General features: G+C 37.5%; 1 protein-coding gene across 11 annotated transcripts in view; it reads right to left on the bottom strand.

Moving 5' to 3' along the window:
- Positions 1-26729, bottom strand: part of ELMO1 (engulfment and cell motility 1) — a 304941-nt gene that overhangs the window by 150385 nt on the left and 127827 nt on the right. For all 11 annotated transcript variants that reach the window (XM_083826075.1, XM_083826074.1, XM_083826086.1 and 8 more), the window contains 2 exons: positions 17808-17912; positions 5258-5366 (listed from right to left, as the gene is read on the bottom strand). In XM_083826075.1, the coding sequence (XP_083682201.1) occupies positions 5258-5366; positions 17808-17912 (214 nt within the window). The remainder of the gene's footprint in view (positions 1-5257; positions 5367-17807; positions 17913-26729) is intronic.

Here is a 26729-nt window from a genome sequence, read left to right as displayed (position 1 = left end):
ATTAGAAGGACAAGCGTATTTAATACCTCTATAGTAAGGAATGGCTATTTTGCTAGTAATGTTTCCAAAGTAGCCCTTAAAACTCAAGATCAATATGGATTTTAGGTTTTCCCTCCACGCCTCCCCCTTCACTGCTACTGATTGTTTTCAAAGTTGGCTGAATGGTGTTTATCTTGTGACCTTCAGTCAAGATCTGATGAATTTTTGCTCTGACTGGGAGTTATCTGATGTGGTGATGGTTTGAGCATGAGAATAAAAAGGTGGATATATGAGAATGAATGCACTGAAAAGCTAAGACAAAGGAGGTTATGATTTCTTTATAACTATTTCATTGTATTCTAAAGATAGGATCAAAAGTTCAGGATGAAAAAGAAAATTTGCTACCTTTTACTAAAACCTCCTTGGTAAGAAAAGTGGTTCAGTTTCATAACATACACTTCCTGACTCCTAAAGTGCTTCAGTCTCTAGAAGATGAAATTGCAAGAAGAAACCTGAGAACACTAAAAATATTTAATTTTATTTACTATTTCAGGGGCTTTATTCTATTTAAATTTAAGAAGAGGAGGAGAAAGTGAAAATTACCTTTCAAGGCAATTACCTTTCAAGCAAGGGGGAAAATTTATATATGACATTCAACTATAAAAACATTGGATTTGCTGTCAATGAAAAATCGAACCAGATGAGTCCTCAAGTCTCGACTGCTGATCCTGCAGTGACCAGTATGGTTTCAGGGAAAGATCAACAGAAAAATCCTACAATGCAAATTGTGGATTGTGCAAAGATAAAAAAAGTGCTTCCTAACCCTTGCAGCAACCAGCTTACTCCTTGAAGCATGAGATTTGATTACCTTCATCTCGGCAGGCACAGCCATGAACAGCACTATATACCTATTAAGTACCTAGCATGTTCTATTTGATAAAGGGACAATAATGTAAGAATTTCTGAACCAATTCAATTCTGCAACCTGGGCAATAATTGCAATGAGTAATCCATACCAAGAACACGTATGAACAGCATCAAGGGCATTATAATGTGTTGACATTTACATCTTCTCCTTTGAGGAAAAAAATCCTGTAAGTGGATCAAGTCTAACAGAAGCCCATGACAATTAAATTCTCCACAATAAGAAAGCAAGAAAACCCAGTGAAGAAGTTACCTGACAAAAGCTTTAGGACAAATATCCTCTGACATGTGGCATATATCCCTGTGGTCTGTCATAAAGCTTGAGTGCTAATTTTTGCTAAAGCCCCTAAACACCACCCATCAAAAAAATCACATGGGAACATTTTCAGTTCAACATCTGTGTCCTGCTCAAAAATACACTATAAATACTCAAGGTCTGACATGCCTTATATATAGAATAGCTTCAGGCATGCAATGATATTGGCATATCTGAGGAAAGCTGTCTGTCTGCACACATCAATAATCTACTCTTCATCCATTGGCTACAAGCTGGTATTTCTTTTTATTATTATCATTTTTATTTATCTGCATTGTTACTGTCTCCCTGCAATGCCAGCAGACTGTTTAGGAGGCATTCCTCTCCTCTAAGCACTTATGTCACGTACCAAAACCTGCAGAAAGAAGACGGAAGATGGAGGTTTACCTTAGTTTTCATAGCTACTAAGAACGAAATATGAAAGGCCTTATTTTATCTGCTCTTTGTGAATATGCCTGTGTATCAGTATTGCGGAGCGTCAAAGCGCCTTATGCTGTAGGAGGGGGATGAGTGCGGTCGCTGGGGTGAGAATGTAACTGGCTGATGTCAGCTCTAAGACACAGAGGACAAGACGCAAATCAGCTTGTTATCCAAGATGTACAAAGGAAACTATTAGTGGAGAAAGGAGAATTATCAAAGCATTTGCCAAGATGAGTGTCTTGGCAAGTAGTCAGTAAAGCCATTCTCTTCAATGCCTTTCTAACAGCAACAGTTACGTAAGATTAAAAGATTTAAGCCAAATATTCCACTCTTCCCAGATTCAGAGATTTCACTGACTTATGTATGTTTCAATAACTTCCATGTTACTTAAACACTACACCAACATTCCTCACAAGTTTTTGGTTCTTCTGCTCCACAGATCCACCTCTATAAAGTAGTCAACATATTCTCAGCTCACAGCTTATACTTGAGCTTTCTTTTCTTGCACAAGATTTAAACTCGTGCTTAAGTGCTTTGCTGAAGAAGAAATGAATTTCTGAGTTATGAACATTTGGGAACCAAAGTCCAAGAGTGAAGAAGTCTGGTGCTTGGATTTGGAGAAATGCAAAATCTGGAGGAGTGGAAAAACCTTTCACATTTTCTTGTGAGTCCTTTTCTGGAATGAATGCAGTGCTTGAAAGGACCAAAAAAAAAAAAAAAGGTAAAATGCCTTCCTGTTGCCTGAAGGTATTTAATACAATGGAACAAGGGCAGTATAATCACCATTAAAATGCTCTTCATAAATAATGGACAGTCTAGCAGCATTTATCTACTCTGCACTTCAGGAAAGTTTCTACTGCTGAATATTTCATGAATAAAAGGTAATTTATTGTGGCTTTTAAATTATACACTTCAGAAACTATTAAAAAAAAAGTTCTGTGTTCCTGTGCAATAATGACTAGTTATGAATTTCTAAAGAAACACTAGCAGCCTAAATGCGTATTTTGAAACATAACACATACAAACTACCAGGGACACCTTTGCCCTAGACTGTAGCTACTGATTTTTAATATGTCCAATCCTATTTAGCAATACAGTATTTATTTGCAAGTGAAGAATAAACCTGAATGTATATTTTCCTAAGATGTCAGTTCTAGTTTGCACTTCTCAACAAAATATAGGACTGATCACAGGTCACTTAAGATGCACATCTGTGACAGCAATTTTCAAGAAATCTGTTCTCTGTATATTATTGTAAATGGGTATTTTATTATGGCCTTTGTAAGGGACAATTATAGTTCCATATAAACAAAACCATTAAGGAAACATACTGGTTAAAAGGTGAATTGTCAAGATGAAACAGAGGTAACCTTAGCTCTGTCCCCTGTGAGTATAAGGCTATGACACAACCTTATTGCTGCATCCAGAGACAGGTGCTCAGTGGTTGTAGATTAGTGTGACTTCACAGAAGTCAACAGTGCTACATCTGGTTTCTATCAACAGAAGCACCAGTGCATTTCTTGGCATCAAACCTGTCTGTACTACTTCACATGCCTATGAAAGAGCACCACAGGAGCCTGCTGTGAACAAGCACACCCATCATCCACTGACAAGCAACTTTAACACCACCAAAGGAAATGGTATTTAAACATTAAAAGGTAATTTCCCTCAGCCAGAGCTATTCTTGGGGAAATTTTTAGTTTTCTTACTACCCCCACGCTTCCAAAATGTAGAGATACTCTAAATGAGAGATGACAAAGTATTCTTTCTAAAATGAAGATAGCAAAAATAACTTTCCTTTCATATTTTTTGTATAACAAAGCCACCATACCATACCAAATCCTCTTTTTTTTTTTCAATTCACATTCCCTACTTGAAAAGGCCAGATAATGAAAAATTTAAAATATGAAAGCTTGTATATCCAGAAGTTAGAAGCAATCAGAATAAACAGTACCATACATGGCAAATCATCTACATTCTAATAGCCCCCGCATGTGGACAAATGTGTCTGTGGCAAAAAGATTTGTTTACTGAATGACTTCTCATGACACGGAAAGGAAGAAGTCTGAGACACCTGGCTCACCCGTAGATCAATCATTTTTCTTAGTAGCAAAATGCACTGCAAATCCTATGGAGGGATGGGACATCTACAAAAGACATCATACACAAAGCAGTATTTCAGGTATTTTTCGGTGTATTTACAGAAGTAAAACAAAATTAATCTTTAGCACTTAATCCAAATAGCTTTACAGCTTTGGCAAGGTATGTCCCTCCTACATTTACTAGCAGAAAAAAAATCAGACAGACCGATCACAGATAATTTGGCTTTAGACACCTCAACTGCAGCAATAAAGTTATTTTGAGGGAGATGGATCTGCTGCAGTCTGCACCTTACACAACATATTTTTGCTTTTGAAGACATCTAGAATAGTTGCTAAGCTGTTCATTTATAGACATAGTGATTGCAACCCTTAATAACTGGTATACTTGGTATGGTACTCAAAAGTAAGCATCATATCATTTGTCTGTGTCTGTCAAATACTGAGTATTGATTTGGAAGCTGTAAGCAATGCACGGGTTTTAGCCCGTCCTATTGCACAAAGAGGTTTTTCCCTCGGTCAATAAAGTCTCTCAAGACACCACATTTAAAAATCCTGGATGTATTAACAGTCAAATCATACATTTAAAACAGTGCTTCTGAGATCTATTGAAGAGCTGCTAGAAACAAGAACCAATGATACCTATATGCTTGCTTGCTGCTTCCTGAGTTGCTCTTCTCATTACATTTTGTGGACTTGGGCATAAAGGTAAAAAAAAAAAAAGCATTTATTAGGGGGAAAAAAAAAAAACAGCTTGGAAGGAAAACAAGCATCTCTGTTGTGCCCCCTGCTCATGTAGCATGAAAATGAAACTTGTGGTAGTCTTTGCCAAACAGACTGCAGCAGGATCCAAAACATTACTGATGGATAGCTTAAGTTTACATATATTGATAAACACCAACTCTCTACACTAATGAAGATACAGAAACGCTCTTCTGTTTGATAGTATCTAACAATTTGTCAGGGGGCTGCAATCGAAGCCAAAGACAGCTTTACTTAATGCTTGTTTACTCTGTATTAAAATACAATATTTTGTATCACAGTGTTAGAGTAAATGATACATATAATATCTGGTGTTTAGGTAGAGCTTTACATATATAAGAGGAAACAGGATGTGTCAATTTCGATGAGCAATCCCACGACAAATGATTGTACTACTCATAAAACCAACAAGACAAGCACGTGGAACAGTAAGAGAAAGAAGTCTGCACAGAGGATAACGAAGTCACCTGGTGGGACATGAGCGTACCCCTTTGGAAATGATGCAACAGCCCTGCTTCACACAGAAGAAATTCAAAAATCAGATGCCCATTTCCTCCAGTCCACCCTCATTCACGGAATGCCAGCAAATTAGTATGACAGACAGAAAAGCAGGCATAATCATTTGGAGTGCCAGTATTCAATACGTAACCATACTGAGAAATGATTCACAGAATAAAATACTTGCACTGAAATAAACTTCAGGTATCACTGAACTCACTCCGTGTGTCTTAGAGGTCAAACAAATAGGCCAACTTACGCAGCTCTCCTACTTTCAGTATTTCGCACAGCATCTTTGTCAGCTCAATGCTACTTCGGCCAAATGGGCACTCATGCTTGTCTTCTCGACTACTGTTCTCCAGGACAATCTGAAGTAGGAATTAAAATGGAAAATAATCAGTTTGAAGAATCCATGAGCTGAAGTACTATACTCCACATCCAACATTTACAACACACACCAGACTGAATTTAGGAAAGTTTTCATAAAGCCTTTCCGCCAGCTAAATGAGAGGAGAAATGAGCTGACAGGAAAACAAAACAAAACAAACAAAAACACACACACACACAAAGAGAAATGTTGCCTCCCTATGCATGAAGCAGTGACACAGAAGCAGTGCAATTCCAAGACCAACCCAGACGCTTTCCCATTCCTATACAGTGTTGCTGTTCTGCACCAGTCCTGTCTTGAAGAAATTGCATCAGAAGCCAAAGAGAAAGAAATATTTAAAACATTCAAGAAACATTTCAAATTGCAGGTTAAAGGAAATTAGATATGATGACTCATAGACATGAGCACACCTAGAAGGAACCATAAAAAACATATGACAAAAATTGCATAGCTGGATTCACAGGCTCCAAAAAAGATCCAAGTGACAATAATCAAACTCCAGTCCACAGAGTAAGAAAATGTGCTCAGTTTCTCCATTACAGGAGACACTTGCATGCAAATCATTTCAGTGTTTTCACTCTTGCATCAAGCCCATGAATGCTGCAAAAACAGCTTGAGGAAAGTCTTCATATTATCAGTTGAATTACGGTGCAAAAATGTGAGAAAAGAACTTCTTGAACATTTTTACACCATTTTGCACCTGAAATAATATTTTCCCCAGCACTACAACTAAACAAGAGATTTCACTGTATATGAAAGATGAGTTATAAAAATACTGTAGATTTCATTGAAGGTGTGTGCCTGAAAAGGCAGAAAAACTGAGGCTCGAGAAAAGGAAAAAACAAACAGTCAAAACAGATTTGCAGTAAGAATTGTCTTTGCTCTAAAAAACTTTGCCACCAGCTTTAAAAAGATGGGAAAAAAATACAACCTAAACATCTGCTGCACAGCTTGGGGGTGAGGGAGAGAGAAAGAAAATGAATTTTAAAGGTAAGAGATTTTGCCAAGCTCCAAAGAACCTCAGCAGCTCTCTAAATTTTCTTCACAAACAATTGTTTAGACACTGCTCTGTGATTTGCATTCCTCCTGTCTCCTTACCTCCTATCTTCACCATGTTTTTTTTTTTGTTTGTTTGTTTGTTTTTTTTAAATCTTTCAACTTTGTCAGCAAGGAAAGCTTCCAAAACAGTAAAACAACATTGCTTTCCATCATGACAGAAAATGTTGTGCTCCTTTCTAAAATCCTAGAGTTCCCACTAAATCCTCATTTACAAAAGGCTCCAAGGCTGCAACTTCGCTCAAAACAAGGTGGTGGTGGCAGAGAGGAGGACTGGATCCATCACTGGATGCCAGCAAAACCTTCCCTCTACCCCCAGATCTTAGCTGTGATTGTTAGGTATCCATGCTCTCTCGCGTGCAGAAGCCTTCGCTGTCAGGCAGTTAAGGTAAAAGTGGGAAAATGAAATGAAAACCCAAAAGCAAGCATGAAAGTTATCTGCTTCACATAGCATGCTGAAACCTCCTCACCAAGAAGTATCTATTCCAGTCCTGCTCTACAAAGGGCAGCTCCTAACCCATCCCCCGGGGATGTAAAAGGATGGTTGTTTTCTGCGTTGTGAAAATGGAAGATCGCTTTTTTTTGGTTTTCATTGTTGTCTTCTTATCACCAGATTTGCCTCGATTCCCACAGATGCTTAGAAACTAATTCAGGATGTGATAAATACCTGACTCTAACTGATTTTCACTGGACTTTTCCAACGGGGTATATTAGAATCATGGTCACCGCTCTGCCAAGAGGACTTAATTTTCCTTGTAAAAGTTTTGGTTTAAATTACACCTAATTGTTCCGTGTCACATCTGGATAACAGCTGTATCAAATCAAAGAAACACCCCTGCAATTTTTGTTTTATGTTGCTGCAGCCACCGTTCAAGGAACATGAGAATATGACTTTGCCTTGTGGATGAGTCATCTTGCTCCAGTCTCTTTCATGGAGGATAGTGCTACATTTCCATATCCAAACGCAGGAGCAACGACAGATTGGCACACATGCAATGTAAGGCTGTGTCTCAACACCTCCCTGGGATCACTTCTCTTGTTTTATTATTATGTGTTTTATCTCTCACATAATAAAACGTAAAATCTGCATACTGGAGCAGGGGGCTGCTTTGACACAGATTTAGATACAGCAGAGAAACACTGGTAATAAAATCAATGAAGAGGCAAAATGAAAGGGTAAGGGGGAGGGGACGGGAAGCTCTCAGATCAGCATTCCTGCTGGCTTCTGGCAGATGCATTTTGTTGAGTTTCACATTAACCCGACATATTAACATTTCATGAGCACATAAATATTTAATGGTGACACCATATATGCATATAATGTAAGGCAGAATTACAGCAATCAATAAGAATGCCAGAGAAATATTTAAGGAACTGTGTATTGCTATACAGCAAATTAAATGGCAATTTCAGTAATCAATATGTAAAGCAGCTTTGAAACAACCCTCACTCACACTCTCTCTGCAAGCATCATCTTTTAGAGTTTGCTGCGCAAAATAAGGCAGAGCTGACATGTTACATTGCTGCAGGAAAGGAAGATGGAAGACTCTTTACTACATCTAAGGCAAATTTGTAGGCAAATTTGACTAATATGGATCTTCTATAAGAAACGGCAATGGTAAAAAGGTGTGTGGAGGGGTGTCCCAAAGGAAAATTATTCTTAATCTTGGCAAGAGATTTACAACATTCATTAGGATATTTGTAATACTCTTTTCATGACTTCACAACTCATATCCTGTTCCAAAGTAAAACGCTATAAATACAGCTGATAATGGCATAATTTTAATCTTACTTCCTTTATCAATCTGGTTATGGAGGAGAAATAAGGAGAGAATAGACATGTTTGCTCCATAAACTGGTGAAAACCATAGCAGGGGAAAACATAACACAGCTCTAGACAGGAAATGCTTGTGAATCAAGCCATCAGTACACTCTGTAGACATACACATTTCTATCACAGCAGTTATTTTAGCAAGGAAAGGAAAGCAGTGAGGAAGACCAAATAACCTTCATTCAAATGGAGGTCTATCATCAATGCCCCCCCTCACAAATCCACCACAGCAAGCTGCAGATCTACCAGATGTTTCACTATCAACAGCTATGGTTGCTAAATTTTACTCTGGGGAGAAAAATATTTAAAGGCAGAAACCATGGACATTGCAGGAGAGCTCTCAGCACCTTGATCATCTTCCCTTAATCCTACCTCGGCCCTCATTTGCTTGGTAGCCCTTTATTTTGATATTAGGCATCTACTTCTGCCAGCTTATCCTCTATTTACTGTTTGCAGAGCTATGGAATTGGAAAGATGCAAAATGAAAAAATGGCTTTTAATATGCTAGATATTATACAGACAAAATCCAAAACCACCTTGCAATACAGAGATATGAAATGCTGCAGATCATTTTTTCTTTCTCTGTTCCTTTAAGCTCTAATGCCCATTACTATGAGGCAAGGCAAAAAACAACCATGATGTGTAACACGCAATAAATACAAAACAATTTTCTTAAAAATCAACAAAAAATACAGACATGGATCTCAAGAAAATGAAAACAAAAGGGAAAAAATTACCCGGAGAGGGCGGGCAGGCAAAGTTTGTGTGAAGAAAAGATATTAAAGAACAAGACAGGATAACAAGCTGGTAAAAGGAAAATAAGTGAAGTAATTTAAAAACCAAAAAGAAGAATACAAACGTTCTTCCTTCCTTTCTCTGAGCTGCAAGAACAAGATACATAGAATGAGAACAGAGAACAAAATTAAATCAGAAGAATGAGATTAATTGACTAGCAGAAGGGGAGAAAGGAAGAATTTAAAAAAAAAATATATATATATTTTAATTAAAGGAGCTGAAATTTTTAGGAAAGCCAGCATTACCCATTTTCTTGGCATTTCTACAATTGAAACTTTGTAGCCTGTTAAGGCACAGGAATTTGACAACCTCTGTAACAGAATACAGATCTGTACAGTTTTTACTATTTTTAGGTTACCTCATGTATGTACTTCTCTCTTTTAAAAATTCCTGTTGTAAATACAACAGAAACATTTCCCAAATACAAAAATAAATAAGTAATATCAAAACAAACAAAAACAGAAAACAAACAAACAAACAACAACAAAACACACGCAAATAAAACAACCGAAATGATCAGGAAGAGAAATGAAGTCTTAGTGTAGACATTTCAGGCAGTGTTGTTTAGCAACTGCTGACAGCTGAATTTCTTCTGGGATTTAGCCATATGAATTGCCTGAAGTACACAGTTTCCTCTGAAGCCAAAAGCGTTTTCAAGAAGAGGAAGGCAGCCTTCAAGTGTCCTATTGTCCAACAAAACATTTAGAAAGAACGAGGAAGGAATAAGCCTCCTTAGAGAATATATTTAGTTCTTGTTTTTGAAATACATTTTTTTTTACTTCCTCTTTGTATTATAGTTAATGTTGCTCAGCATCACCCAAAGAAGGCTAACCTACCTTTAAAAGATATGTAGTAATGGCATGGATATATGTTTATAATATAAATTTAAATATATAATATATAATATAATGGATATTTTATAACATAAAATAAACTCAAATGTTATGCCAACATCACAGAGGAATAGTGTAAAACCTCCAGCAGCAGAAAGAAACAAAATCAAAAGATTTTCTAACTTTACAGCAGGAAACTTCACATTGTTCGTTTATGATCTTCCATTGAATTATTCATCGAGTCCATCACTTCTTCAGGAACACAAAACAGACTCCTCGGGGAGGCTGTGGACTAAATGAAAATTTTTCCATACTTCACTACCATGGTCTTAAAAGTCTGCCATCAGCCTCGATAATGAAGTTTATGCCCGCAACTAAGAGTTAATGACTGACAAAAACCTAAAGTTGTAAAGACAGGTATCATATTCAAAAACTTCCTTATCAAAATTCAGAAGGATGAAACTACCTGGAAGAAGTATTGCTCCTTCACCGGGAATATCAACTCAGCCAATCCCTTAATCCCTCACATTAAAAATTAAATTGGCTCAAAACATACTGCCCACAGCGATTGCAGAAGTAATACCTGAACCAACCTCAGAGCTTCGCAATAGAATAGAGATTCATTACGACTTGGAAGTAAATGCAGAGAGTGAAAGACAACAAGACCCACTATAGCTTCAGCAATACTTGTAATAAATCCCACAGCTGAGAGTTCAACAAGCATTGCTGCACTGTTAGGAAGGAGAATTTCCCCGGACCCATTTCATTGTACTGTCTAAAATCATTCTGCGTTAACAGAGACCAAGTTTTCTAGCAGCCTGCTGTAGGTTAGTATCAAGAGGTTCAGAGAGCAGCTGCTTAGTAAATATGGTAAAAATCTACCTAGACCCAAAATGAAAATCTAGCAGCATTTTAATATCCAAAAATTACAGAGATGCTCCTTTTTTTTTTTTTTTTTTTGACACTGCTTTTCCTGCTCTTAAGCTTTCTTATCACATATGGCAGGCTTCACCATTCCCATTTCATGGAGATGCCTTAAGTAATTCTAGGAAGCAAATCCTAAAGATATACTTCTTGAGGAAGATAAAGGACACTGCTGCAGGCAGATTCAGTTCCCATTTATCCTCATCTCCATTTTCCTCCTAAGGCAGCTTGCCATTTTCCTCAGCTTCAGCATCAGCATTCTCTTAAGATCCTTTGCTCAGCACTGTCCCCTCTAACCCCTCTTGTTATCTTCATCATTTTATTTCCAATTTGCCTTGTTTCCTCTCCCCCTTATCTCAGCCTTCCTCCACATTCCTGGGCCAGATCAGAAATTCGTTGCGGCAAAACTTAAACAAAACAACAATTTTGTCTGCCTTGCTCAGGTAGGCACTAGAATTGCCGTTTGTTAAACCAATATTTGAAAGATAAGCTGAGACCTACATGGGATGGGGTGGGGTGTGGGTGGGTATCCAATTTTGTCCTTGTGTTACAACATACAGGTTACAGGATGAATTCAAACTGGCCTGGTAGCATTACAGCCAGTGTTCGACTCTGCAGCCATAAAGCACTTTAACTCAGATGGCTATTTCCAATAGCTGGTTTTCTTTTTAGAACATCATGGTGTTCCACCCCCCAGCCCCCCACCCCCTTCTTTTAAAACGACCTAAAAGTTAGTGTCAAACTATCAGAAGTGAAATTTGGATGGTTCTGCTCCACATGAGCAGCTGCACCTAGGGATAAATTTTGCTTCTCACATAAACACCTTAACATAAAGCACAATCATAGTGTCTTTACTTTCTATCAAAAGCTAAGTACACTGCGACTTGTCCTCATATATTACACAGCTTCTTTCTTCCTTTGCCACTCCATGCAAAAACAACCAGATCACTGTGAAGCCTGGTGGCAAGGCCCAAGAAAACTGAGAAGGCCCAGCTGCCACGACGTCTTCAGAAGCTGCACCAGGATCTGCTCTTCGCTTCTCACAGGCCCCAGTTGGGGCATGAAACTGCTTAGGGACACGGTTTAGGGGGTGACATTGGTAGCTGCATGATGTTTGGACCAGATGATCTTCGAGGTCTTTTCCAACCCTAATGATTCTATGATTCCTCCTCCATCCCTGCGCCATGCAAATGTGAGAGGGCAATATTTTCCCTCAGTCATCTTGCTCACCTACAGCAGAGGAAGAGAGCAAGAACCTACAGTACCTGCATAATGTAGCAAGTTTTTGAATTTTCTTTTCTCTCACAACGTAAGAAAGGCCCTATTAGTGCTCTAATGTTCTTGTGGTATGGATATATTAGAAAAGCTTCAACCTTTGTCTCACATCAATGAGACCGGCAGCTAGTAGCATCACAAAAGCTCCATGAAAGAGGAAATGAGAAAAACCTATGAGACTCCATAGCTACTCTTCTTTTCTCCCCAGGTATGACAGAGAAAAGAGAAAGCAAGAACACATTAAGAGACTGGGAGCCACAAGGCATAGACAATTTGGCCTTATGTGGAAAATTGCATTGTCTCATGAGACACACCAGGAAGACATGCATAACAAAGCTCACTTTTCTCACTACCTTTAGCAGAACAGAAATAAATTACATCCCTTTCCAATCATTTCTGGGAGGAAAAAAATAGTATGGCAGAAATCAGGCTCAGTTTTATTTCAGAAAATGCTGAAATTATATGTTGGACTACTCATATCTGATCAGGCTAGAATGAGTAGGCATGAGGAGACTTTGTGAATTGGTGGAAGGATGTGTAGGCAGCCTCCTATACAACAACTGCATGGGTTAGAAAGTATACGGCACGCAGTCTGGCTGTGACTCAACCCATTAAAGTTCTGAAAGGTCTCTGCAGAACGCCAGCAATCTTCCTGCCTGCATCACGGGGGCTCATAAACAGCACCTGCTCCTCCAGTGTGACTTCTGAAGACTTAAAAGGAAAAGACATTCTCTCCTCAACCTCCCCAAAAGCAGCAACTCAAGTAGCTGCTGGGGAAGAAGTGTCACTGCATCACAGCTGTATGAATAACTGATTTTCCAGCTCAGCAGATGCAGAGGAAAGGGGGATTTTCTATTTCTGACCCTAAACCAGCTCAATTTCTAATTTTCAGTTAAAATAACTATTGGCTCAAAGTCCTAATGTTGTTTTGATTTGGAGCATTTTGATAGCTTAATACTTGTCTGAAATACAAGAACAGAAAATTTAGGAACATGCCACTACGTATCTTGCACATCATTCACAAAAATACAGCACCAATGGATCCACTATAAAATACACCATAGGATCAGTAAGCCCAACTCCGCAAAATAGATTTCAACACTGGTTTCCCACCCTGTAGACGATATTTTATACTGCCACTTCCACATTTAATATCTAACAAATATCTGCATGAAATAGATATAATCCTTGGGAATAGGGAGAAACCATCTCTTCTCTTGAATTTCAGATTACTGTAAAATGATCTCTTTCCAAGGAACACTTTTTTTTTCAGGCTGAATGTATGAAAAGCTTACTCATCTAATAAATAGCAAAAAATGGGCATAAACTTGGGTAGCCGACTGAGCAGAATCCAGACATATAGCTAGCCAGCGCTCATACCTGGAGCTGCTACGTTTATTTGTGGTTTCTGCCTGAAGCAGCAATCTTTTGTGCTTGAACAAAAAGAGACACAGCATAACTGTTCTCAAGGAGGAATCTTACTCCACAGAAGAGAGACGTGTTAGAATATGGATGGTCATAAGCACAGAAGAAAAAAATGTGGACTAGTCACAACTTGTAAGTCAACAAAAGCAACTTCATTAAAATGAGACTCACGTACCCCACCACAGGCAATGGTGTATATGACTTCTCTAAGATTCAGATGACTATCTGTGAAATACAATAACCTATAGTAAAATCCTCCATTCCTTCCCAGATAAATGTTATAACTATGTTTAGACATCTTTGAGGAAAATGTAAAATAACATAATATTTCAATAGTTGCACATTAGAAGCTAAGGTATATTTCCTCTAAGTTCAGCTTACCCTATGGCATCTTCTCTTTCTGCCTGAGAACACTTAAATTAACAAAGATACAAGAAGAACAGCAGTCCACTCACAACAGAAGTAGTGCTGATTTTGGTGCCTGCTATGAAAAACATCTAAACTAATATTGAGTGCACTTGTAGGAGTCAGGTTATCAAAACTGCAAAATTATTTTATCTATAGAAGCATCTCAGGCACAAACGTGGCAGATTTAAATACAAAACAACAAATAACTCTCAAATTTTTCTGGGTTACAAATAAAAGAACTGCTCCGTTTTGGTTCCTTCAGCTTGCCCTCTACACAAAACAAAGTAGATCTCATTATTTTACAACAGTATTGGCAAACAATGAAGTGCATACAGACAAAAAGCAAAATAAAAATCAGGCAAATGAATGCACGTGTGCCTACAAACACATGCATACAAGATATTTCATTTTCACATATTTATTCCTCACTCCTCATTGTATTGAAAACAAAATGAATCTGAATAGTCTAGTATCATGAATTCCCAAACAAATCAACAACAAAGCACCAATAAATTGAGATACTGATAGCATGATAGGATTTCCATGGAAAGGTTTTTCCTCAGACCCTTTTAACAACTCAGGAAAGTTTCAAATGCACACTGCTACAAGTTACCAGCATGAAAAATCTTACGGTGTCTACATTGAATAGTCTGTTTTAAATGGTAACTTATAATTTTATTTTTAAAATTAGTAGAACTTGAAACTGAAGTAGTTTTGGAAAGGAGCAAATTGCAGTTAGGGTTGAAAATGTGTCTGCTCCAAAAGAACAAAAAAAATTTATCTGTCAGAAAGCTTTATTCCCATCATTTTCTTCACTGTTAACTTTAATTATACACTCTGACTGTCCTATAATTACATAGCTTGGGAAGCTGCCAATTTTTTCCTGCGGAAACTTTTATAATTTCTTGCAGAGATTCAACATTACTTCCATCAATACATTCCATATAGTTTATGTCACCACCTTTTAAAAGCAAAGCCTCTGATGATAGCAATTGATTATTTAAGTGGAACATGAAAAAAATGCATGCACTTTACTAAAGTCACTGATAGCACCAAACAATTAATTTAAAAAAAAAAAAGAAAGAAAGAAAAGCTAACTCAATAAGAGACTAATTCAATAGGACTTCAAAAAAAAATCCATATGACAGCTAAGGACACTACACAACCAAAGCGAACATGCACAACGAAAACATGCTCCTTCACACACACAAAAAAACAACCTTTCTTCAGGAGGCACCAATCATTTTATATAGTAAACAAAGTGAGATTAAAAAAAAACAAAGTATAAATAAAGAAAAACAACTTGGTTTATCTGAGTAAAGACAGCAAGAAAAAACAAACATCGCTATAGTTTCAGGAGTAAATGTGCAACAGGCAAAAGAAATAAGATAAATGAAATGTTGGAAGTTGTTAGGAATCAAAATTGAAACTAAAAGTTTCCTTGGTTTTGTTTTCATTTTCGCTGTGACACACCTATGTTTTCACCCTCAAACGCTTCCTGCTTTCAAGATGCAGAGTTACCCATTTGCTTCACTGCCTTCATACTCGTGTTCTTCAACACATTGCAAACACGTTTGCTGTCACTGTAAGTACTTTTGCTTGGCACTGGTCTTGGAAGCCTTACTGTCCCCCTTCACTGAAGGTCACTGCAGCTTCAAACATCCTTCTCATCTAATTAATCCATTTATTATGCAAATTACTCCTAAGTGGAATCAGCTATGAAAGCCATAACAAAAAGACAAAAAGGAAAGAGATTGCTTACTGCTTGCCTGCCTTCTCTTCTAACCTCTCCTTACCCAGCTTTTTCAGTAATATATGAAGATACCTTACTAAGGGCCATGCAGCTGGGACATCCTAAGAAATCAGCAGGTCAGACTGCAGTGATTTGTACCACCCATTAAAATATAGCACTGGCAATAGACTCGGTGTAGTCATCACAATTTCCTGATAGTATCTTCATTTAATACACTGCACAGTGTCAGGAAAAACTTCATATTTTCCAAGTTAATTTTAAACCAATGCTGGTTTCCAATCTCAATTTTAATTACCCCATAGCACAGATATTATCTAATTTGGGGGCTTAGGAATTGACCCATGGTACAGCAATTAACTGCATTGCAAAATGCAGTTTCCTTGACTCTGGAAAGACAAGTAGGCTAACATATTCCCAAGGTGTGTTAGCAGCTCCCACAACAACTTTTGGCAAGCAATTTTATCTCAGCATGACTCAGCATGGCATTTCTAGTGTACACGTACTCTTTCTGAGGTGAGAAATATATAAGGCACACCCAGACGTTCTTGTAAAAGGAATCCTACAAGAATAAAGACAGGCATCTCAAAATAACAACAACAATTCTCAGTAATGCAGCAACAAAAATACTGCATTACAGAAACAAAGCTGAGGAGCACCAAAGTCCTTTCTAAAAAGTGGCTAATTACATGCTATACTGGACCCAATTTTTAAAACAGCATCTGCAACTTGAAAATGAAGAAGAAATAAAAAATAAATTGAGAGAAGTCAATGAAAGCTCATTTTCAACAGTTTCTGTCCTCTTTAAATTCTTTCGGACTTCTTCAAAATACACGTGTGCTATGTGGGATGCACGGGCAACCCATACTGTGTGTATCCTCTAAATTTAGAATTTTAAAAAGAAGCCTATGAAGTAACACCATCCAGATCTTACCCAAATTTAAAATGAGAAATCCAAATTCTAATGAGAAAATGTAACCACATATCTTTTTTATAAAGAAAGCCACAGTTCAGCATAGTTTATCCAGAAAACATACTCACTGCTCAGTATGTGAAATAACCCTTAATTTCAGGCGTTGATCAGGTTCAATAACTATTCCACATTGCAGACTGCCACAGTCTGTTACTGCTAGGTTCAGACTGAGGCAGAAAGATGTATTTACAGAGCAAAACCGACAATCTTGTGGTCTCCTATTATACCCATGAATCATCCTGTCTTGGATATCAGCACACTCTTTACAAACCTATTACAGCCTTAACACTATTCTACTTAGAACAAAAACTAGATGATAACTCTTACAGCTTACTTCATATAAGTTCACTCCTCACTATTTAGTAGAAACAATTGATGTGCTTACTGTCTCTATATGCAAACTTCCTCATGCAGGCCCCTGGGCACACACTTTCTGGGGGTAGTTAAACCATCCCTACCAGCTCAGGACTCTGACTTTCTAGACTATCTTCTACTCCCATCTGTGCCAGATGGGTTTGCTCATGGCAAATATTCTATTTCATTAAAGGTCAGGAAAAGTTGCTCTATTTGATGCAGCTATTATTCTCCTGTATGCCTCTTCCCATAAGGATGTAACAATACAACTTGTTTTAACTACACTTGAAATAACAAATGTAGGAAGTAAACTGGGCAGGGGAAGGAACAGGTTGTGCAAGTGAATTCTGATGCTTTTTACCTGTTTTTCTACAAGCATTACTTTACCTAAAGCAATAGTTTTAGTTTAGGGAGCATCTCAGAGATGAGAGTTATCTCAGGACACTGTCAACTCAGTTATCAAGTCATTTGCTAGTCAAATCCTCCTTCCCACAGAAAATCCTGATAATTTTTGGTAGGCTTTAAGCAGAGCAGAGAATTCTGCACAAACAATCATTTCTGAGCTCATAGTTCATCCGAAAAGGCACAAGCTCATCTCTCTTCTCTTTGCAGGCCTAAGAGAATATCCATAATATTTCACTCAGCTTATACAGACATGACATGTTTCAGTGTTAACATGGTTTGCCCTCCTATAGTTAGCTGTTAACAGTGAACCTTCCTCTTCAAACTGAACCATAAACAGGACATTATCAGTATATACAGGGAATTGCACATATCTTATCGAGGAGAAGTCTTACCCGTATATAAGCATCCTGGTGATGTTTAGCGAAATACAGCATATTGTCAAGGGCTAGCATTCCTGGAGGAGTCTGTGTAAAATCCATTGCTGGGTTTACATGATTCTGCAAAAAAGATAACAAGATCACTTTATTAGTACATTTCCATAAACTATCCGCTCACCTGTGATTTTTGATGTGCACCATGTTAGCATGCTGTGCCAGAGGCCAGCAACACAGGCCTTTTTGCTGAGTAGAAAACCTGTAACACAGAAATGGTGCACACCTCAAAGAACTTCAAAGCCAAACACAAACAGTACGAGACTGGCTTATCAGTCATTTACTTGTCTAACTATGCAATGGAGCTCCAAAAAGGAGATCTGTGCTTCTATAGCACTCAACCAAGTCTTTCATATATCTGATAGACTCATTGGTGGTGTTAGAAACTTGAAGTAATAATTAATGAAAATGCAGATACACATGCAAACAGCCTCCACAATACATACTTATACAAATGCTATGGGATGATTTCAAATAAACCATGAAAAGGAGAAAAAGCTCCTAAATTCAAAAGCCACATTAAGTCTATTGGATCTCGTAGAGTCCTGAACACAAAGGGTCTCAGATAAAAGTATATGAAATTAAATAGATTCATCATCTGGAATTCAAGTAAATTTTGTTAAGTTTTAAATCTATGAACTTAAGTATGAAATTAATGAACAAACATACCAAACATAACCAAAACTTGTCAGCTTCCACGTGCACCTAAGTTTCAAATGTTCAGTTTCACTTGTTACACACAAAATGACATTTGCTCAAATATTCATTAACACCATCAGTCTTTTGATGGGATGGAATTAAATGTACATCTGAGTAAGTTTCATGTAGTTCATGGTTCTGAACATTTCTGAACAAATCTGAACATTTGTCTGGCCGTGGACAGACTTAAACAACACAGAACCGCTCAGAAAAACAAAGACCCAAGGGTATGTCTCCATCAAAAATGCTTATCTCCTGCTAGTCTCTTTTATCACTATCACCTTTTCAATGTCTGCAGCTCCACTCATTCTGACACAGAAAGATTTCCCTAGTCACTTTGCGATGGTATTTCTATTCTGCAAGACTCAGCTGTGAGAGTTTTTAGAAGTGCATTTCCCATCACAAAACTTACTATATAACAATGGTAAAGATCAGCACAGATTTCTTCTTCTGTCAATCTCTTTCTGCACTGTACTTGGGGTCTGATCCGCCCACCTCACTGACAAAAGCATAGGCTGACTACTTTGCCTCCTGTTGATTCTGCCAGGCCATGAAGTTGCAGAAATGTAGGATTCCACTCTCTTGCCTGCCTTATCTTTAGATGTATGACATGTTGGTTTTAGCTAGTCAATAATTCATATTCACATGAAAGATTAGAAATACTAGAAAGTTAAAATTATATATTAAGGTTACTTCTGCCACTTTAAAAGCAGACAAAGATTTGGGGATCAGGATAGCGTGCACAGTCTATTCTTTTTACATGTACACCAGTTCTCTGAAGCACGACAAGCAACACAATCAGAGTCTCACTGCTTCACAGTGGAGAATCAAGAGGACGTCTGAAATCCTAGATTTTTATGGGGAGATATCTATGCAGTAGAATGGGAGTAGTTTAGAGTGGAAAACAAATGTTTAGTGAGTTGACTGCATTTTCCAAAAAAAATCACCCAAATTCATCAACTTTAATTTTTTAAAAAAAGTCCTTTATGGCTGTTTCCTCAACTCAACCTTCCATTTTCGACATGTAATATATTTATCAGCCAGAACACTTTTACAATCAGTACAAGACTGTTTCTCACAGATGACAAGCAAAACAGACTTTAGCTTCTGGGAGAGGAACATTTCCCTTCCTGACATTTTCAAGCATTCCAGAAAGTGCATCCTTTTGAGAGGATGGGTCTGGCAGACAAACAAATGCTCCCCCTTAGCCCTGATAATCCCAACATGAACATCCTGGTAAGATCTTCTACACATTTGAAGTTCTCTTCATTATGCATACAAAGTCCTGGGGAACACCACTTTGCCTCATAATGAGTACTTTTCCTTGGGAAAGCTGCTGAGAAGCTGTCAACAGGGAACCTCACAGTACCATTTTTATAACACCTTTTCCAAGCAGAACTTCAGCACAGGGATGCACATACTCTCTTCATTGCCATGCTACAGCACAGGCAGAACATAGTTAGATAAATACTGGCAAGCAGAGAGTATCAAGACCCAGCTACCTTTCTGTAGCTATTAGAATAATCAGCACTCATTTTACTGGTATTTACAAGCAATGTTAAAATAAAAGCAGGATACCAAAATAAAAGGTTGACCCACTGTTGCCTGAATAGTTCTCTCCTTCATCCTATTCTAGCATCTCAAGTTACGTGGAAACATCGACAAAAACAAATGGGAACAAGAGAAATCTCACTGCATTTGTAACAAGGGTTCATTTTGTCTCTTACCATCGATAAAGATCTGTTCAATCAGAAAAGTCATCTCCATCGCATTACTTTTTCCCAAGTCAAGCCTATATATCCAGCTATTTTCAGCTGTTTCAAAAGTTTCTGTCACTTTTGATCCCAGGATAATGAGGGCTTGATCTTAAACTCTATTAAGTCAAATCACTGGAGATACACCAGCTGACAATAACTCAGGATCCACAATTCTGGTGTGTGAGACAGTAAATTATCTTCAATTATTCTTCAAAAACAAAAAGAATGCAGGCTGCTTTGTTCTATTCCTTCTCCATCCCTCCCCAAATCATCCTTTTCTTAACATGTTGAATGTTTGTGATTGAAATATTAACTGATTGAGAGTGGGTTTAGAAATGAGATATAAAGCTAAATTACCTAAAATGCTGTAGTGAATAATTTAGAAGTATTCAAACATCCCCACCTACAACATAATTTATTAAATATATGGAAAACAACACCTCAAGCAAATTAGCTGCATCTGTTTAGTATAAAGTCCATTCCATTTTTCTCTTTATAAAAAAACAAGAAATACAAAGGGAACAGATTTGTCACCTACAATTTTTCAGGTAATTTCTTTTTTTTTTTTTCCATTAGACTGAATAATATCTACATAACCTTCAGCTTCTGAGCAGTATTTAACAGCTTATGTTCTTATGCTATATACGTTGACATACCAAAAACACCAAGAATGTTAGCCAGCTTAGCAGAGTACTGTGAAAATGAAAGTTCAGTCTTCTGGATAAGATGCAAATCCAAAATCACGTCTGCTTGTGGCATTATCAAAAAAGTAAATAACATAAAATCATGTGGCATGTTTCACAAGATTATAGCTATTCTGGATAAATTCCAGTGTAGTAATTATAATCAGATAACCTAGTATTCTCATGCAGCCCTAGCTGCATAAAGCTTTCCTCTCTATCTATCCTGAATGGCTCCACTGTCTTCCTCTTGGCTTCCAAGGCAATCTCTGAGGGATGTATAGATTTCAGCTGTAAGAATGTGTCCTGACACTGAGATGCTTAATCACGGTAATGGTGCACTGTCTGTAGATAACCACTAATGGAATAAGCGATGCTAGTTCCTTGTATTAATCCTAACAGTGCCTTCCACATGACTATGCCGAAGCACAGACACCATTTATTTCCGTGCATTCACAGTCTACTAAAGGTACAAACTTACTTATTTCTGCCTTGACAGATATTGACAGCCTATCACAGGTTTTTCATCAGTGCTGTGTTCAGCTATGTAAATCAGTTGCCAGGTTATGCTAATTATTCCTGAATGCTGCTTGCAGTCAGTGCTAGACCCAGTAATTGCTGTTCCACACAGGAAGAGCAAACTTCTGTTTTTCCAACCCCAATGTAGTTCACATGAAATGTTATTCTGAATGTCTCCATTCTGTAGGCTTGTATGACAAAAACATTACAGGAGTTCCCAGGGAGGTATTGGGATTGTAGAAGAACCGATGATAAAAGAACTTCAGAACATCTGAAGAAGAGACAAATTTAAATAGTGTTAATATAAAACGATGCCCCTCAAAATTGGTCATATTTTTTCTTACAGAAGAAGGGACAATCTGGCTACAAAGATAATGCAAAAGGCAGTGATCACCTCCTTCCTTGAATTGCAATTATTTATTTTCCTCTTGCTTTTAAATCTAAACTACTGTTTCATGGGCCAGGAAGGAAAGCAATCACCTTGTTCTATATCACTGGAGTACCTACACTAAAACCTTCCTTAGGTCAAAGGCATAAATTACAGTAATAGATACGTGGATGTTTGCGCTATCTGAACTCAGAGCAAGAATGGCAGGAACATTTCAAGTTGTATTTTCAGTGAATTATGAATTGGTAAACTTATGTTAGAATCAGTAAGCACAAAACCTCAACATTCACCCCTTCAATAAATGCTCCTGAAGTTTTCCACACAAAATGTTCTCATCTGTTCATTTACACAAAAATTACAAATATGAAAAAAAGCTACATAAAAAAATTGTGAAGTTAGTCAGCTAAAATTCTTAACGAGGAAGTAATTTTCTCATTTTATTTAACAGCACTGTATTCAAAGAGCTGATGCATACAACTTCCATCATTCAATTTAATGAGATCTAACAGTGACTTGGGAATTTTCAACCTCTATGCACTCAGTGAAAGCAAGAACTAACAAACAGATTTGTTTTTCCCTTGATAGCTATTTAAGTATGTAAATGTGCATTTTTTTTTTCTCTTCCAAAGCCACTTTTTGAATTTTCCAACACAAATCTGGGATAGAATGACTTTTTATCTGGAGGATCACTGAATTAAAAAAAAAAATAAAGTACTAAAAACACTGTGTACCTTGAGTCGGATGTCTGCAAGCTCAGCAGCTGTTACATCTTTAAAGAGTATGTAGAAATTTTTTTTAAGATACATTGCATTCAAGTCAATTAAATCTTGTGTTCCAAGACCTTAAGCCTTATGGACAGAGGCAATACTCTGAAAGCCTCAAAGAATCTAAAACAAATGCTACAACACTGAGGGATGCAAGATATCTTGTCCAATGCAAGATAGGAGTACAGTTGTCACAGGGATAGTAAACAAATAATAACAATAAACTATTACAAATAACCCCAGATTAAATGTTTTCAGCTAAACAGAAGCCAGACGAGGCACAATCAAAATGTACCCAAGCAATCCTATCTTCGCTTGTGTACACATCATGTTCTTAAGTCCATTTTAGGCACGAAAAGCCTTTTTTTGAGTTCAGGTAAGTTTTACGTCTGCTGAGTAAGGTACACTGTGACTTTTCTTATTTAAGCATAATGGCTGGCACTGTTTGTATATTGGTGTACAGGCATTAATGGTTCTGGCTGATGCTTCAAAGACTACTTATTAAAGAACAGTTCAGAGCTATTTAACAAGCACTTTGTATAAAAGTTAATGAAATGATAGAAAATGTTTAACAAGTGTACATAAATATTTATTTTAGCTTCTGGCCAAAATATGCAAGTTGCATAGCCTATCAACAAGAAAAAGGAGCTCCTGACCATTTTATTAAATAAATTTTATTATTAAATAAAATGGAAGGCTCAAAACCAAGTTCTGCCAAGTCTTTGGCTTCTTGAGACAGAATTTTCTAAGAATAAGACTGAGACAAGAGCATCTTTTTGATTGTTTTATTTACACTTCAGGCAATTTTACCTAACCTCTTTAAAGTAAAATTTGCCTCTAATTTAAAGCACATTAATTGAAACACCTTTCAGTCGTCATTTCCTTATAAGAGAAAGAAAAAACACTTAGATAAGGATTTGAGTAACATCAGGGTAAAAATAATCATTGCAATTTTCCTGAGGATGTTTTATCTACAGGAAAGCCACATGGGAAGCAGCTGACTTAATTGCTGCAGTTGCCTCTCCCGTACATCATCACTCAGAAGACTTGAGTGGATCTCTGACAGGATCCTTCGTACTGTAACGAGCAGCTCCAGTGAAGGATATGATGTTTGTTATGGGAGGAATGGCACAACCACAGAACAGCAACTAATCTGTAGTAAAAGAAACTGTCAAATCTATATTTTAGCTGTCTTTAGACCTAAGTCCCCATATACAAAATGACTCTTCCTACAGTCTAATCTTCCTACAGCTCAAGTACAAACAGCCAGGCTTTATAAATACCAAAATAGAAGGGTTCGGAAAATAGGACCACACTCTGAAAGCCTTTGAGTCCATACTTCTGTCTTAAACCAACATTAGTCTATGCCTGTACTATAGCATACCTCATTTGCCTTCAGTAGTGCGGCATTTTTAATTATAATAAAGACTGGATCCATTTGCTGTGGAATTTCAGTTCACCCAACTTCCGTTTTTCTTTGCCTCCCTCTACAGGAATGTGAAATGTGAAAAGGAGCTGTGCTTTGCAAAATTTGCAACTTTTTGTATGGCCCAAGCATTCTTCCGCTATACCTCCAGGCTCCTCCAGATTAACATCAAAAAGAGAATGGAGTTGCACAAAAATGTAAGAAGATTAAAAGAATTAAGGAGTTTTTAAAAGAATACGTATTGCCTTCTGTGTAGAGGCTGTGTAACAAGCAGACTGTATCAAAGAGTCAAAAGATTCAGAATTCAGATATGGAGGTGTTTTTAATTTGAAGGGGAAAAAAATCAATTATTCCCAAAGGAGTTGCTCTACTCCCCCTCATCTCTTAATTCATTTACAGGCCTGAGTTCATGAAACTGCATAGTCAGAGAGCATCTCTTACCCATATTGTAATTCTTCATAACTGAATAAAATCCAAACACTTTGTGTGCTCTATTTACTATCCTTTACATCTTACAACAGGCAAAAAAGCACAAGGAATGAGAGGAGGGAGGAGCAAAGCAGTATGTACATATAAGCAACATACACACTGAAAACTGCATAGGCTTAAGGAAAAATGAGTATTTGTAATAATGAACACTAAATTGAATTTACAGTGTTTCACAAAACTAACATTACTTCGTTACTGGCAATCAGCTACCTGAGTGAATCAGATGAAGCCCATAATACAAGAGAAAAGATGTCATTATATCTGACTAGTTTCTGGGAGCCTGTTTCTTCAACTTAGTTCTTTTGTTTGCAAATTCTGAGGGATATGCAGTACATAGCATCTAGAGAAAGAAGTCCAAGATCTATCTCTAAGAGAAGGGGTTAGAAAGCAATTAGTGGTAAGACAACTCTTCTTTAATGATGAACAGACAGATCATTCAAAGCTTTACCACATCCAAATTTACGGAGCTTGCCTGCCCCCAGGAGTTTAGAGCTGTAATGCACACAGTGGGTGAGTGGCAAACAAGATTTTACAAAATAGTGAAATCGCAAATAGTAAATAAAAACATGCAACAAATGCAATGTTCTGATGACCCTAAGCTTACGTTAGAACATGTATATCCGTTAATGGATTTTCTTCAGAACAGGCATACTCTTTTAATCAAAATCAGCTTTTACAACTTCACAAGTAAAGATATTGGAAAGGCATAAAACCAAACAAAAACTTTTACACTCCCTCTGGAAGGGAAAAAAAAAAAAGCTGATCTCATCTTGCTATTAAGAAACTGATTTAAAGGATGATACTTAATATTTATATTAAGCATAAAATTATAAAAAAGTATTAAAGATTGTGATTATATAGACTCAGCTCATTCACATAGACACAAAACTACAGATACTTCATTCTGAATAGTTTTAACTTCATTCTTACACTGATAACAGGTAAGGTCAAAGCACATTGGCAGCCCATCAAAATGATTTTTCTTTATTTCTTAATTTATTTTTGATCTGTTCCCTTCTGGAAGGACTAAAGCTAAAAGGAATTCAGCAGTACACGGCAAAAGGCTCATTTATTCATTTTAACAATGTGCAGATTGTTAGATGCCCATAGCTTCTGACAAACAATTCTGGTAAATTGCATGCGGCTGCATGGTAAACAAGAACAATGGATTCAACATATGGATTTTCTGGCCCCAGTTCTTGGTTACCGTAATGATCCATCTGACCTGGGCACCTCTTTCTGTGCAAATACTGGCTCAGACCAAGAGTACCACTTTTACAGAAGCTTAGTAGCTTGTATAACACACAGATATCAACACTGTGCAATGTCACAAGGTCAGACTTCCTGGGTACAAAACTGAATGATTTTTTATTAAAAGAGAAGTTCTCAGGTTTGCTCCCATCTATTTAAAGTCTCATGTCTCCAAATAGCAGTAATTCTTTCGCGCCCCTCTGTAAGCATTCAGAGTCAGCAGCGAATAATCTGATTCTGAAGACTGATAATGCATTTTTTTCATGATGTATGTTCAGATTTGCTCATCACTTCATGGTCTTCATCAGACATCCCTTTTTTTTTTTTTTGTCATTTTCCATTGTACACCACACTGCAATCACATTTGGCTGAGAGCAGCATCTACTCCACTGCCAGAGCCAAGCACCCCTCTCCCTTGGGGGCTGTACCCCGAGGCCATCTTCACCAGGCTCTGCCCTACTCACGTGAAGGGTGACCAAGATGTTCCCTGCTCGTGCTCAGCAGGCATCCACCCGTGCTTCTGTGCCCTGCTCAAAGTGGTTTGAGGGCTCAACAGAAGAGAACTGTGGATCGAACACTAACCCTGGGGACTACCCCGCTCTAAATCATACCAGAAAGGTATCTTCCACAGTGGCAAGTTGACCTTGAAGGACTCTGCAATGTGACTTCTGTGTTTCACTCAAAAACAAACAAAAACTCCCACACAAACAAGGAACAACAACAAAAAGCACGTAGCAATCCTATTTCCATCACAATTCCAATATGGGATGTTTGGTTCATGGTAAATGGTAAATTTAAAACTGTGCTTATGGGTAAGAATGCAGTAGGTTGCACACCTGTGGGCTCCTATCAGAACTGGGCTCTATTAGGAGGTTAAGTGCACATGGCACCTCAGGGATGCCCTATTTCT

The sequence above is a fragment of the Anser anser genome (assembly GCF_964211835.1).
Source record: "Anser anser genome assembly, chromosome: 2".
NCBI lineage: Eukaryota > Metazoa > Chordata > Aves > Anseriformes > Anatidae > Anser > Anser anser.
The sequence above is the reverse complement of the archived record's forward strand: the minus strand, read 5'-3'. Positions and strand labels throughout refer to the sequence as shown.